General features: G+C 35.2%; 1 protein-coding gene across 1 annotated transcript in view; it reads right to left on the bottom strand.

The window, feature by feature from the left end:
- The window catches only part of TRDN (triadin), a gene marked incomplete at its 5' end in the record, with an annotated part of 426,296 nt that overhangs the window by 341,278 nt on the left and 68,950 nt on the right, over window positions 1-16,068 (bottom strand). Inside the window, 2 exon segments of the mRNA NM_001082743.1 lie at window positions 10,433-10,465; window positions 11,525-11,686. Coding sequence (NP_001076212.1) covers window positions 10,433-10,465; window positions 11,525-11,686 — 195 coding nt within the window.

Here is a 16,068-nt window from a genome sequence, read left to right as displayed (position 1 = left end):
CATTTCTCTGACAACTAGTGATCCTGAGCATTTTTTCTTTAACTGTTGGCCATTTGGATTTCCTCTTTTGAAAAATGTCTGTTTAAGTCCTTTAGCCATCTCTTAACTGGGTTTTTGTTCTTGTGGAGTTTCTTGACCTCTTTATATATTCTCGTTATTAATCCTTCATCAGTTGCATAGTTTACAAATAATTTCTCCATTCTGTCAGTTGCCTCTTCATTTTCCTGGGTGTTTCTTCTGCACTACAAAAACTTCTCAATTTTATGTAATCCCACTTTTTAATTTTGGCTTTGCCTGTCTATGCCTCTGGGTTTTTTTCCAACAACTCATTGCCTCTGCCAATGTCTTGCAGGGTTTCCCCAATGTTCTCTACCAATTTGATTTTGCTGGGTTATAGATTTAGATCATCAATCCATTTTGAGTGGATTTATCTGTAAGTTGTAAGTTAGGAGTCTTGTTTCATATTTCTGCGTGTGGAAATCCAGATTTTCCAGCATGATTTGTTGAAGAGAATATCCTTGCTCCAGGGATTGGGTTTAGGTACTTGGACAAATATAAGTTAGTTGTAGATGCTTGGATTGATTTCCGGTGTTCCTATTCTGTTCCATTAGTCTACCCATCTGTTTCTGTACCAGTACCAGGCTTTTTTGATTATAACTTCCTTGTAGTGTGTCTTGAAATCTGGTATTGTGATGGCTCTGGTTTTGTTGTTGTTTAAGATTGCTTTAGCCATTTGAGGTCTCCTATGTTTCCATATGAATTTCAATATCATTTTTTCTATACCTGAGTATAATGTCTTTGGTAATTTTTTAGAAAAATTTTATTTAAAACATATAAATTTCGAAAGTACAACTTTAGGATTATAGTAGTTTTTCCCCCCATAACCACCCTTCCACTCACAAACCATCTCATCTCCTACTCCCTCTCCCATCCCATTCTTCATTAAGATTCATTTTTAATTATCTTTATATACAGAAGATCTTTGGTATTTTGATTGGTGTCTCGTTGAATCTATAAATTGTTCTTGGAAGAATGGACATTTTGATGCTATTGATTCTTCCAATTCATGACCATAGAAGATTTTTCCATTTTTTTATATCTTCTATTTCTTTCTTTAATGTTTTGTACTCCTCATCATACATCTTTGATAACCTTGGTTAAATTTATTCCAAGATACTTGATTTTTTTGTAGTTATTTAAATAGAATTAATTTTAGATGCTCAATCTCAGCCTTGTGTTTGCAGTCTCAGTCTGTGTTTACAAAGGATGTTGATTTTTGTGTTTTGATTTTATATCCTGCTATTTTACCAAACACTTCTATGATTTCCAATTTTCTCTTGGTGGAGTCTTGTCAATCCCCTATTAATACAATCATGTCATCTGCAAATAGGGACTTCCTCATTCCCAATTTGTAACCCTTTGATTTCTTTTACTTGCCTGATGGCTCTGGCTAAAACTTCCAGGACTGTATTGAATGGCAATGGTGAGAGTGGGCTTCCTTTTCTGTTACCAGATCTCAGTGGGAATGTTTCCAAATTTTTGCCATTCAATAGGACCACTGGCGGTGGCTTTATCATAAATTGCCTTGATTATGTTGAGGAATATTTCGTCTATATTCAACTTCCATAGAGTTTTCATCATGAAAGAATATTGTGTTTTATCAAAAGCTTTCTCTTTATCTATTGAGATAATCATATGGTTTTTGTTTTTCAGTTTGCTTTAATGTGACATATATCATTGATTGATTTGCGAATGTTGAGTCATCTCTGCTTAAATCCCACTTGGTCTGGAAGGATGATCTTTCTGATGTGTTGTTGGATTCAACTGGACAGAATTTAGTTGAGAATTTTTGCATCTAGGTTCATCAGGGAAATTGTTCTGTAATTCTCTTTCTCTGTTGCATCTTTTTCAAGTTTAAGAATTAATTTGATGTTGGCTTCATAGAAATTTGGAGGATTCCCTCAGTTTCAATTGTTTTGAATAACTTGAGAAGAATTGGAGTTAGTTATTCCTTAAATGTCTGGAAGAATTCAGCAGTGAAGTCATCTGGCCCTGGAATTTTTTGTTGTTGTTGTTGTTGGGAGGACCCTTATTATTGATTTAATTTCCCTCTTGGTTATTGGTCTGTTTAGGTTTTCTATGTCTTCATGACTCAATTTTGGTACCTTGCATGTGTCCAGGAATCTATCCATTTCTTCCTTCTATGTTTTCTGGTTTGTTGGCATATGGCTCTTTGTAGTAATTTCTGATGATTCTTTATATTTCTGTTGTTAGATTTATTTTTTAATCTCTAGTTTTATTGATTTTGGTCTTCTCTCTCCTTTTTTGCTTAGTTGGGCCAATTATGTGTCAATTTAAAAAAAAAAAAACTCTTTTTTCTGCTGTTCTGTGTGCATCTTTGTTAATGAGATGTGTTTCTTGTAGACAGCAAATAGATGGCTTTTCTTTTATAATCCACTCAGCCAGTCTGTGTCTTTTAACTGGAGAATTGAGGTGATTTACATTCAAGGTAACCAGATAAGTAACGAGTTTCCCTGCCATTTTTCCAAATATATTCCTATTTTTTACTTTGAATTTCATTTGAATTTTTACTGGGAGATTTCCTTCCTTTACCCTCTTTAGTAGGGATGACCATGTTTCTGTGTTTCTGTGTGTAACACATACTTAAACATCTTTTGTAGGGCTGGATGATTGGTGACAGATTTTTCAATTACTGTTTGTTATGGAAGGTTTTTATTTCACCTTCATTCATAAATGTGAGCTTTTCAGGGTATAGTATTCTGAGTTGACTATTTTTTCTCTTTAGACTTAGTATATATCTTGCCATTCTCTCCTAGCCTATAGGGATTCTTATGAGATTTGCTGTAACTATAATTGGAGATCATCTGAAAGTAATTTGGTAATCGTCTCATGCAAATTTTAAAATTGTTCCTTTATGTTTTACTGTGGTGAGTTTGATTACAATGTGTCATGGTGAAAATCTTTTCTGGTCATGTATATTAGGAGTTTTATATGCTTCCTGTACTTAGATGTCCCTTTCTTTGCCAAATTAAGGAAGTTTTCTATTATTACTTTACTAAAAATGCTTTCTAACAATTTCTTTCTTTCCACACCTTCAGGAACTCCTAGAACCCAACTATTGGGCAATTTGATAGTATTCTGTAGATTCCAAACAGTGTTTTTTAGTTTTCTAATTTCATCTTCTTGTTTTTGGTTTGACTGTATATTTTCCTGTGCTTTGTCTTCTAAGTCAGATATTCATTCTTCTGCTTCACTGACTCTATTGTTAATGCTTTCCACTGCCTTATTTGTTCTATTGAATTCTTCATTTCATTTTGATTTCTCTAAGATCTTAATTTCATGGGAGAAATTTTCTTTCATGTCATGTATAGATTTCAGCATGCATTTGCTTGTGATAACTTCTATGTAATTTTATGATCAATTTTTTGAATTCCATTTCTTGTATTTCTTCAATCTCATCATCTTTACATCTAGTATTGTTGTGTTGTGTTCTTTTGGGGACATGGTGTCTTCCTTATTTTTGTCTTGAATTGATATGTGTCACTCAGCATTTGTGTGGATAATCTGTTGGGTTCTTCTTTGCTTTTTGCTGCAGTGGTTTTTATCTTTGTACTATCAAACTGTAGATAAGTGAAGTGTGTGCTTTCAATGAATATCTAGAGGCATGTGGTGGGTGTGGCCAGGGAGGTCTGTTCAGTTCTCCAGGATGAAGGGTGTATCTAAGGTGACACATCCAAGTTTTGCTTGATAAATCTCCTTTTTTTTTTTTTTAATTTGACAAGTAGAGTTACAGAGAGAGAGAGAGAAAGGTCTTCCTTCTGTTGGTTCACACCCCAAATGGCCACTACAGCCAGTGCACTGTGCCAATCTGAAGCCAAGAGCCAGGTGCTTCTTCCTGGTCTCCCATGCAGTTACATGGCCCAAGCACTTGGACCATCCTCCATTGCCTTCCCGGGCCACAGCAGAGAGCTGGACTGGAAGAGGAGCAACCGGGACTAGAATCGGCACCCATATGGGATGCCGGCACTGCAGGTGTAGGATTAACCAAGTGAGCCACGGCGCTGGCCCTGATAAGTCCCCTTTTTTTTAATCAGAAAGGAGATTCATTCTGTTCAGCTGAGCTCCTCTCCTCAACGGAGACCAGTGCCTGAGTGCTAGCACCAGTGAGCATAATGTTTCCAAGGATCAGACAAAGGATCTTTACAATCCTCAGTGTTAGCTCAGATTCCCCAGGAATGTTCCTCACCAGTAACTAGGAATCCTGAGCATGTGGAGTCTCCCAAAGTGACTGCCCTAAATCCCAGCCACACTTTGTATCCTCCCACACAGCCTCAGTTTTTTTTTTCACAGTCCTGGCACACAAGCCTGCCACATTCATGAACACTCACCCCCCTGTCAGTTCTCCCCACCAGAGTCAGGAGTCTCCACTCATCTGGTTGTTAGGTTCCACGAGCTGGCACAGCTTGTACATATATCCAAATTGGTACCCACTCTATCGGCTTGTTACAGGGTGCCATTGCAAGATGATGAGGAGGGAGAAATCTGCCCCTCTTTTCATTTTTCCTCCTCTAGTGTGGCAGGGACACTATTACTATGGGCCTCCCAGCCAATTTCCATCTATGCTCTTCCTACAGATTTATTGTCCATGGCTTGTGTTGCTGCAATCTGGTCTCACCTCATTCTCCAATGCTGGTATGTAGGTTCTCGGCTGCTGGGGTCTTGAACCTCTCTGTGGTTCCACTGTGTCGCTCTAATGTGCCTGGAGTTTCCTTTGCTGTTTTCTCTCTAACTCTTCCCTGAGACTGCACTCTCTCCATTTTTTCTAAACTATCTTCTCCTATACTAGAGCAGTATCCTCCCTCCCTACTCCACCAACTTGAAAGCTCTCTCAACATCTAGAAATTGTACAGCTTTCTTTTTTCTCTTTGGTTTCTTATTTTCCTTCCCTTCTTGCACAAAATCAGGAGTAATGCACTTTTATCCTGAGAAAAATGTTTTTGTTCATTATACTAATATGCTTCTCTAAAACAGAGCTTGCGACTCCAGAGTAAATAAAAAATAGGTGATCTCAAAAGTGAACAAGGAAGGGGACAAGAGAAGGAGGGAAGATGTGAATGAGAAGAGGGAGGGAGGGAGAAAGGGACCATCATTTTATTCTTAGAATTGTATATATGAACTATATTGGACCTGTTAACTAAAATAATTAATAAATCAATAATTAGTGGCTTACATACTAAAATGTTTAAATTTCATATTTTGTTATGTCATATCCTCTAATAACGTAAGCATTAGATTAAAATAATATCACAACAAAAGATGAATATAATTCATAAGTTACTATTAAACCTAAAAAGTCAAGTTTTATAATATCATCTCTATGAAAATAAATGTAGCATTAAAAATAGTTCATGTATCTGTAGAGATTTGTGACTTGCAACTGGAATGACATATGAATCAACAGTAAGTATGCTCTTTTGTTCTAACTTTAAAGATAAAATTATCACAAGCAGTTATGCATATCTATGCATACTACATATGCTATATGCATATATACACAGATCTCCACATGTACATACACCCTGATGTTATTATGGCTATGTTATGCAATTTTTTTGTCTCTTTCCAAGTGATGTGAAAATAACATAGAGAATCAACACAAAATATTTTCAGTGAATGCTCAGTTGAGTAATTAATGCCATCTACAATTTTATTGGAAATAAAGACCCTGTCATCACTCTGAACTTCTAGGAAATAAATCAGCTATGCTTAATGATTATTAGATAAAGTTACTACTCTCATATGATAGTACCTTGTGTGAACAACATACTCACAAAGGGTTGACAAAATAGATATTGTGAATTGCAATAACTTTGAATAAGATGATGTTGTCAAGTGATTTTTGACTGCATTCTTGCTTTCAGTACAGATCTTCTACACCATAGCAGTGCTAGTCACTTAATTTTTGAACAGTGTTTGCCATGTAAGATAATGGGCAAAGTGAATCTTTGAAAACCTCTTATCGAAGTCAAAATTACTTTCTGTTGAAAAACTTCAATTTTTAAATTCGATTTAAAACATTTTCATTTTTGCTTTGGAAGAATGAGTAAGAAATTAATAAATACCTGAAAACCATAAACAATGTGAAAATATGCTATTAAAAGTAGGTTAAGTATAGGCCGGCGCCGTGGCTCAATAGGCTAATCCTCCACCTTGCGGCGCCGGCACACCGGGTTCTAGTCCCGGTTGGGGCGCCGGATTCTGTCCCGGTTGCCCCTCTTCCAGGCCAGCTCTCTGCTATGGCCAGGGAGTGCAGTGGAGGATGGCCCAGGTGCTTGGGCCCTGCACCCCATGGGAGACCAGGAAAAGCACCTGGCTCCTGGCTCCTGCCAGGATCAGCGCGGTGCGCCGGCTGCAGCGGCGGCCATTGGAGGGTGAACCAGCGGCAAAGGAAGACCTTTCTCTCTCTGTCTCTCTCTCTCACTGTCCACTCTGCCTGTCAAAAAAAAAAAAAAAAAAAAAAAAAAAAAAAAAAAAAAAAGTAGGTTAAGTATAAAAATTTATTTAATAGAATAAATTAACTTTAGTAGTACATTTTAAAAATAAGGCAAACTAATATTCTATTTCACTTTATTTTATTCATACTAATATCATCATATATAGGTAAAATTTTAAGTTGTTTATGAGGCTGTCATATGATAAAAATGGTATTTTAACAATGTATGTGTGAAGAGAATAACAAACTGATTTTTTGGGAATATGTAAGCAAGTTTCAAATACAAAATTTCTAAAATATTTTGTTATATATTATGATTGTTATGATAAAATTTTAAAATGTATTTAATAAATAAGGATATATGCGATTTATCCATATATCATATATATACATATATATACATATATACACATATATATATATATATACACCAGCCTTTATAGGCACTTGGGGATAAAGCAGTAGAAGTGAGCTCTGTATGCCTATCTACATCTGTATCACTGCCTCCCAAATAACTTTTAAAAAAGAGAAAGTAAAAGGTTAACATATCCAGGATTCTTACCCTGAAGTGAAGAACATTTTATAATGGCAAATCCCAGATAAGCAAAATATACCCACCGTATTCAGCTTCCAAAAAACGTGACTTATAATGGTATTGGAATTTCACAGTTAAAATTTTTAGATAAGACATAATAAAAATATAATGTTTTTTAATAATTCAGTGTCTTAGAAACTCTTTTTTTATTTTTTATTTATTTTTATTTTTTTGACAGGCAGAGTGGACAGTGAGAGAGAGACAGAGAGAAAGGTCTTCATTTTTGCCGTTGGTTCACCCTCCAATGGTGAACCGCACCGCGCTGATCCAAGGCTGGGAGCCAGGTGCTTCTCCTGGTCTCCCATGGGGTGCAGGGCCCAAGCACTTGGGCCATCCTCCACTGCACTCCCTGGCCATAGCAGAGAGCTGGCCTGGAAGAGGGGCAACCGGGACAGAATCCGGCACCCCAACCGGGACTAGAACCCAATGTGCCGGCACCGCAAGGCGGAGGATTAGCCTAGTGAGCCGCGGCGCCAGCCCTTAGAAACTCTTAATGTAGTGTTTATTACTAGAACATAATATCTAAAAATTTTGAAAAGTTTCAAAATAAAAATATATAAAGAGCATAAAGACAGTAGATATTACAGGTAATACCCTAAAGCTATATATTATAGATAACAACATAAGCCACAGAATAACAGACTCAAATTTTATCCATCTTAAGACATCAGAAGCACAGGCAATAAAGGCAGAAATAGACAAGTGGGATTGTATCAATCTAAGAAGCTTTTGCACAGCAAAGGAAATACTCAACAAAGTAGAGAATGTAGAAAATGTTTGAAAATTGTACATCTGGTAAAGGATTAATACCCAGAACGTAAAGGGAGCTAAAGAAACTCAACAACAAAGCAAACACTCCAGCTAAGAAATGGGCTAAGGATAAGTACAGGCATTTTTCAAAGATGAAATACAAATGACCAACAGACACAAGAAAAAATGCTTGGGATCACTAGATATCAGGAAATGCAAGTAAAAACCAACATGGAGATTCAAGTTATCCCAGTTAGAATGACTGTCATCCAAAAATCCAAAAATAGCAAATGCTGTTGAGGATATGGGGGGAAAAGTTATCCTAATATACTGTTGGTGGGAATGTAAACAAATACAGTTATGGAAGACAGTACAGAGATACATAAGAAAGCTGAACATAGATCTGCCATATGACCTAGCCATTCCTCTACTGGGAATTTGTTCAAAGGAAGTGAAATCAGTATATGAAAGAGTGATCTGTACTGTTATGTTTATAGCAGCTCAACTCACAATAGCTAAGATATGGCATCAACACAGTGTATATCAACCAATGACTGGATAAATAAATCATGGTATATGTACATGATAGAATACTATGCAGATAAGAAATTATGACATCTTGTCTTTTACAACAAAATGGATGCAATTGGAGACAATTATGATTAGTGAAATAAGCCAGTCCCCCCCCCCAAAAAAAATCATGCTTCCCCCAATTTGTGGTAACTAATATATGGAGCACAAAAACATTTAATATATAACAATAAATTTGACATTTTAAGATTTGATGATTGTTTATATTCCTCGTCTATACTCCTCAGGAACAGTGGCTTTTCTACTTACAACTTGTTTAATTCTTTATTTAATGAAGGGTTATGCTTGTGATTATAAAGTAAATAGAATGTCATTGCAAAAACTGAAATAAAAATAAGAAAGGAAGGAGGAGGAAGGATGGGAGTAAAGGAGGTTGGGATGGGTAGGATGGGAAGTATCACTGCTAATAACTATATATATGAAATAAATGCATTTTTGTTGCTTTACATAAATTTGTAAAGATTTATTTATTTGAATGGCAGAGATACAGTGAGAAGGAGAGACAGAGAGAGACAGAGAGAGATCTTCCATCTGCTGGTTCTCTCTCCAAATGACCACAATGGCCAGGGCTGAGCCAGGCTGAAGCCAGGAGTCAGGCACTTCTTACAGGTCTCCCATTTGGGTGCAGGAGCCCAAGCACTTGGGCCATTTCCCACTGTTTTCCAAGGCCCATTAGCAGGGAGCTGGATGGAAAGTGGAGCAACTAGGACTTGAACTGGTAACTATATCAGATGCCAACACTACAAGTGGAAGCTTAACCTACTGCGCCACAGTGCCAGCCCCACCCTTTATATAAATTTTTAAAACTAATTTATTAAGTTTATCTATTTTAATGATCTCTTTTATAATTAGTAATCCAACTCAGAAATTGGTAAACTGGACAACTATTCCACATCAAATTAGAATCATAAATTTCCTCCACATATAATAAGCAGACAAAATTTTTATTTTAGTAATAGAAACAATAACTGGACAAGTGAACATTTTAACTGCATTTAAATAAAGTGAAGTAGACACAAGGCAGTTGAATTAAAAAAGTTATAACCTGGTAATTTAGGTAATATAAATGGCTAAATATTAGTATTATTAATTAGAAAGAGCATCAGGGTACAATTTTTTTTCTGCCAAGGGCCATTTGGACATTTATAACATCATTTGCAAATCATACAAAATTATCAAATTAAAAATTACCCTGCTATAGATTTGCTGAATTCTTTGTCCCACCACTAGCTGTTTTGATTGGGTCAGACCTAATGATTTTGTGGGTCTTACGTGGCATGTGAGTAAGACATTCCCATCTTCTGAATGGATGAAAATTAGGTATTTTAATAATTGATAATTCTATATTACAAAAATGATTAATCATAAAAATGTATAAAATAGACCATAATGAGATAGGAACAAGCACATAGGATATCTTCCTTGTTAATGATATTGGAAGAAAACTTTAAATACATAATGTGTATTAGAAATGGTGTGTAAAATATTACATATTATAACTGCAGAAGAAAAGCTCATAATAAAAGCATAATAAGTATAACTAAATATATGTCCTACTAGTAAGAAGAATAAAACACTTTTTTGATTTAAATACCCACTTTTCAACATAAATGTCAAAAAGGACAAACATAAAATTTTAAATTTATAAAGCTGGCTGTGAAGAGACTAAAGATCATAGGTGTCATCATTTTCTGGACCATGCCTAATATTATAAAATTCTGCCCTCATTCCTGAAATTCCAATTCAAATTGCTCAACAAATGGATGGATTCACACAAATCCACCAAAAAAAGTATTGATTAGATAATGAACTGATAAATGGTGAAATTAGCTTCATCAAAAGTAATGGAATCTTTTTTTTTTTTTTACTGTAAATGTTGATCCTGTCATTAAAAAATGGCAACTCAGGTGAAATACATTGGAGTTATACTAAAAATCAATAAGGAATCTAAATATTTCTTTTCAAAAGTGTAAATAACCAACCTTTTCTTTTCAAGGGAGGCTCTTCTATTTCTCCTAAACCAAGACAAAAACAGTAAATTAGAAAAGTTTTTGGCATAGTATAATATGGCTCCATTATTTTCCCATTTATTGCTGCTCATATTATAAAACCTATTAGATTTCACAATCATATCCTTATGTTAATTTGGCTCCTAAATTCTAGTTGTTAAATATAAACTTTGTTTATGTACATTTGAGATAGTTTCATTTTTATGAGTTCAATAAAATTGTGGCCATGATCCAAATTCTACATTATAGGTCATACATCATGTTCATCTTAGTCCTTTATTGTTAATCTTGACCTCTCACTGGGGTCAAAACAAACATAAATTAGACAACGGTATAAAGGGGCTTTACTAATAAGAGCTTTCCTGGTAGCCAATGCTGACTACATGATTTCTGATTATTAATACTGACCCTAAAAATGTCATCTGAAAGATGGAATCACAATGTTTTGTTCTTTTCACATTCATTCAATGGCAGTATTTGTGTAGCTTGAATATGCTCGTTTCCTTTATTCATTAATATATATGAGAGACCACATGACTGGGTAATTGTTAACATTTCGGATCTGTCATTTCATTCTACATACCCAATGGTTTGGTTTAATACATTTTCTCTTTTGTTTGTGTATTTAGTAAGCTTGCATTCTACTATTTGACTATGAATATGACTTATGCATATAAAAAACATTAACATGTATTTTTGACTTTACTGTTTTATTTCAATTTTCCTAGAAATAAATTTGAAAAATAGCTACTATTTTTTCCCAATAAAGGATGTAAATAAGAATGCCTATTGTGGGTTTACAGTAGTAAACTGTAAATTGGGCTCTTTCTACTATAATGTTGTCTTAATGGTAGCATTTAATTTTGTCATCTGCGTCATTATTGTAAATAAACTATAAGATGAAATCTAAATAGAGACCAAATTACTGCACTTAGTGAGCTGTTGATATGCTTTTAGCATTCAGAAATCTATTCATTTTGGTACTCATTTGGATTCTTAAACAGCAATTGTAATAGCTATATATTATTAACTCCAGCAGTTGCATGTATATTCTATATTCTGTACCTTTAGCAGTGTCCTCATCCCCTTCATCATCTTCTTCATCACCATCAGATGAGATGATGTCAGACAACAAAGAAAAGAAGCCATAGATCCAATCCGTGGTTTCCTCCACAGCATCATGCACAAGTTTTAGAGGATCTGAGCCCATCTTGGCAATAGAGCTTGCTAAAAGTAATGAAAACAAAAGAAAAGGCTTGCAATAATTCCCAAAGAACCAAAGAAAAGCTGATTTTCCTGAGTCCTTATTTTAGCACAATGAATATCAATTTCAGGAACTGAAATATCACCTTTTTTTTGCTCATAAATGATATCCTGCCATAGTTTGAATGTATATGCCACTGAAAATCAAAGTTATTGGATAGCTCTGGTCCCAAACTTTGGGAATTGCCAAGGAATTTGCTTTTTAGAAGTTTGAAATCCAAGTGTATATTCAGTACAAGGAAAAATTAGGATAGTTTATGTATATTACCCAAATTGAAAATAAATACTATGTTATGGATGTTCAGGAATGGAACCTATTTTACTGGACAGCATCATGAAGAAAATAATTTTCTAAATTTGAGGACAATAAAGTCTCAAAATTATCTAAAATATATATGTCTAAATTAAGACAGACAGTTTATAATTTGTGATATATCAGGAAGAATCTGTAATAGGAAAGTGATCATATCAAGTTCAAGTTAGATGAATTAGGCTTATCCTTATTAAATATCCCAGAACCTCCAAGTAAAATTATTTCAACTTCTAATAATTTCAATGGATAGAAATATCAAAACCTACTCAATAAAATTTATATATCTTTTGGTTTTACATCCAAGGAAATATAAAATGTTTGTGAAATGAAATAAAAATGTAATAAAATAAAAAGATTGGTTTTCAAATGTGTTTTCTCCCAATTATGTGAAAATTATTCTGAAGAAAAATATAATAGTCTTCAGTTCCAATTGATAGAAAAATCTATCTAGAAATATAGTACGAAATACACCTGGTTATTCACCAATCTGTAATTAAATTTCAGAGTTATGTTTTTCTTCATTTTAGAAAACTGTTTTAGGATTTCAGAGAAACTTCTCCCTTTGATATATTTAAGAGACAAGAATTATAACAATGTATTATATTATCTAAAGGTTAGGTATTACAAATTTAGGCTTTTACTCTGATTGAGATAGGAAGTCATTGAAAGGTTTGAGCAGAGGAATGAACTAATTTGATTTATGAAACTTCTTTTGTTGTGTTGAGGATTAAAAGAATGCCAGGCAGGAAATGGGAAGACAGTCAGGAGCCAACTATTATAATTCAGAAGAAAGATGATAGTGATTTCTATCAGAGTTGTAACCATGTATGTGTTTAGATTTTGAATTTCTTTCAAGGATAGAATTAATATTATATGCTTTCAGTATGATCATTGGGTGTGTGAAAAGACCAAAATCCAGGAGAAATTCAAGATTTTGTGATAAACTAGAGCAATAGAAATGGGGAGAGGGGTGCTGGGAAGTGGAAAGAATCTCGGCTTTGTTGGGGGCAATAGAGTAGAGTAGTTGATTTTACACTTTTCAAACTTTCCTGTTAGTCTCTAAATGGGGAGGTAGATATTTGTGTAGCTCAAAATGATGTACAAAACAGAAGTTCTACCTGAAGATAGAAATTTGGGAGTTCAATAAAGAAGGGAAAATATTCAAAACCACAATACTGAATGAGATCACTGAGGGATTGCACCAGGAACACTTCAACATGTAGAAGAGAAAAAGATATGTCAGGAAGATGAGAGACCCGCTATTGATTCTGAGAAAGAGAAATGAACAAGAGAGCAAGAACAAGAGGGAGAGTGATCCAAGGCACTGTAATGCACTGAACTTCAAGTAAAAAATAATTTAAAGGAGAATAGAGTGAGCAACCAGCAAATGCTCTCTGTAGGTCAAATAAGATGGAAACTAAGAATGGAACTTTGGATTTAATGAGATTGTCATTGATGACCTTGAAAGAGCAGTTTCAGTGGAGTGCATCCAAGGCTAAATGGAAAAATATGGATACATTGAGTATAATTTATTGTAAATGATATAGATAGGGTAATATTTTAAGAGGGACTGATATTATGGTAGAATTTTTTGTTGTTAGTAAAAGCACTGTTGTTAAAAAGGGAAGAATATTCCAGAGTTTACAGTGATGAGTGATGTCCCCTCGACAGGAAAAAAAAAAAAAACCTGATATAAGAAAGAGAGTTGTGGGAGAAATTTTTTATTTTGTCTTCCACTCTAGGGGATCATGGAGCACACAGACTGTTCAATGACCCCAAGTTATAAAATGCAGATATCAGGAAGCCTGCCTCTATGATTAATTGATAATGTGCCTTCACTCTCTGTTCTTTATGTTACTGAATACCACGGAGTTCTGTGTAAAACAGAAATGGTGGTCTATGATGAAATTAATCCTTAGGGAAAGAAAATGAAATGGAATTTTATAATTGCCATTGCGAATTTAAAAAGAAGCATATGTAAAGAACTGTATCTTACTGGTACCATTAATGACATTTTTAGCACCGGCATCTTTTATGTCAAGTGCTGGAATACTGCAAATGGGATTTTTATGATTGGAATAGATTGAGAGCATTTCCTTATTTCCCTTCTTTCTATGAAGAACTTAACGATAAAATCCAGTAAAATAGATACCAGTTTAACCCTCCCTATGCTTAGATGAACTCCATGTATTTTGCAGACAGATGGACATTGTGAGGCTTTAAAATAATCAAATTAGGCTATTGTCCTGACGTCAATGCTGCTGAATTGAGACCTGCTTCTAATTTTCAGACAAACGCACACACACACACACACACACACACTTAAATAAGACAATAGTCCTGAAATTTTTCCAACTCCATCTTTCAGATATCACATAAAAATCATGTATATGGGAAGAATATTCTACAATATAACTAAAATTGTGTTGATGTTTTGTTCTTAAAGAGATACATAATTGTACAAGTGAGTTTTCTAAAAGTTCATTGAAAAGGAATATTATTAAAAAAACTACATAAATTTTAAAAAAATTTGCACAAAATAAACTAATCTTTAAGTCCAACTTCCCACAAAACTTTTAAAATCACTTTGTACTTTCTTACTTCTCATGTTTCCACAAATTCCACTACATACACAACAGTCAGTATCAGTATAAAAATAACAGTACCAGGGCCAGCACTATGGCATAGCAGATAAATTTACAACCTGCAGTGCTGGCATCCCACATGTACGCCAGTTCGAGACAGGGCTGCTCCACTTCTGATCCAACTCTGGTGTGGCCTCAGAAAATAGTAGATGGAGCAAGTCCTTGGGCACCTGCACCAGTGTGGGAGACCCAAAGGAAGCTCCTGGTTCCTGGCTTCAGATTGGTGCAGCTCTGGCCATTGCGGCCATTTGGGGAGTGAACCAGCGAATGGAAGACCTCTCTCTCTCTCTCTCTCTCTCTCTCTCTGCCTCTCTGTAACTCTGCCTTTCAAATAATAAATAAATAAATCATAAAAAATAACAGTACCCAGACACCATTTTTATACTTTACAAAAAATAAGTCACTTTATTTTCTCAATAACCCAGTGAAATAAGTGTGTAACTATATCAGCTTCTTAAGCATAGGAAATCTAGGCACAAAAATTTTTAAAAGATGCTAAAGTTTAGATTGCTAAGAAATGCTGGAGCCAGATTTCATACCCATCTTTAGGCCTGCAGAGCAAAGTTACTATGCCACATTCTGTCAAATGAACAAAACTATAAAGTCAGCATTAGTTTTTGGTTTAGATTTTGGATGCACAATTGGGGCCGGTGCTGTGGCTCACTTGGTTAATCCTCCGCCTGCGGTGCCGGCATCCGATATGGGCACCATATTCTAGACCCCGTTGCTCCTCTTCCAGTCCAGCTTTCTGCTGTGGCCTGGAAGGGCAGTGGAGGATGGCCCAGGTGCTTGCGCTCCTGCACCCACATGGGAGACCAGGAAGAACCACCTGGCTCCTGGCTTCGGAACAGCACAACGCCAGCCATAGCGGCCATTTGGGGATGAACCACTGGAAGGAAGACCTTTCTCTCTGTCTCTCTCTCTCACTATCTATATCTCTACCTGTCAAATAAATTTTAAAAAAATTTTGATGCACAGTCTACAGGAGGCCTTGCTCTTTTTTTATTTAAAAAATGTTTTTAAGATTTACTTTGGGGCCTGCACTGTGGCATAGAAGGTTAAGCCACCACTTATAGTGTCAACATCCCATATAAGTGCCAGTTCATGTCTGGATGATCCACTTCAGATCCAGATCCCTGCTAATGTTCCTAGGAAAGCAGTGGAGGAGAGCCCAATAAATAAAATGAATAAAGTTTTATTCCTCTTCTTTTTTGAAACCAAATGATACACATAATTAAATTTCTAAATGATTGTGCAAGAAGTTAAGTTAGGCAGTTTTTCCGCTCTCTATCTAAAGAATCAAGTCTGTTCTTTCACTATTATCTTTGACCATCAATTTTATATTTTTAAAGTTATGTGAGGGGTCTTCCCAAAGTTCATGGAAATGC

Source organism: Oryctolagus cuniculus, chromosome 5 (genome assembly GCF_964237555.1).
Source record: "Oryctolagus cuniculus chromosome 5, mOryCun1.1, whole genome shotgun sequence".
In the NCBI taxonomy this organism is placed as follows: Eukaryota; Metazoa; Chordata; class Mammalia; order Lagomorpha; family Leporidae; genus Oryctolagus; species Oryctolagus cuniculus.
This window is presented reverse-complemented; position numbering and strand designations above follow the sequence as displayed.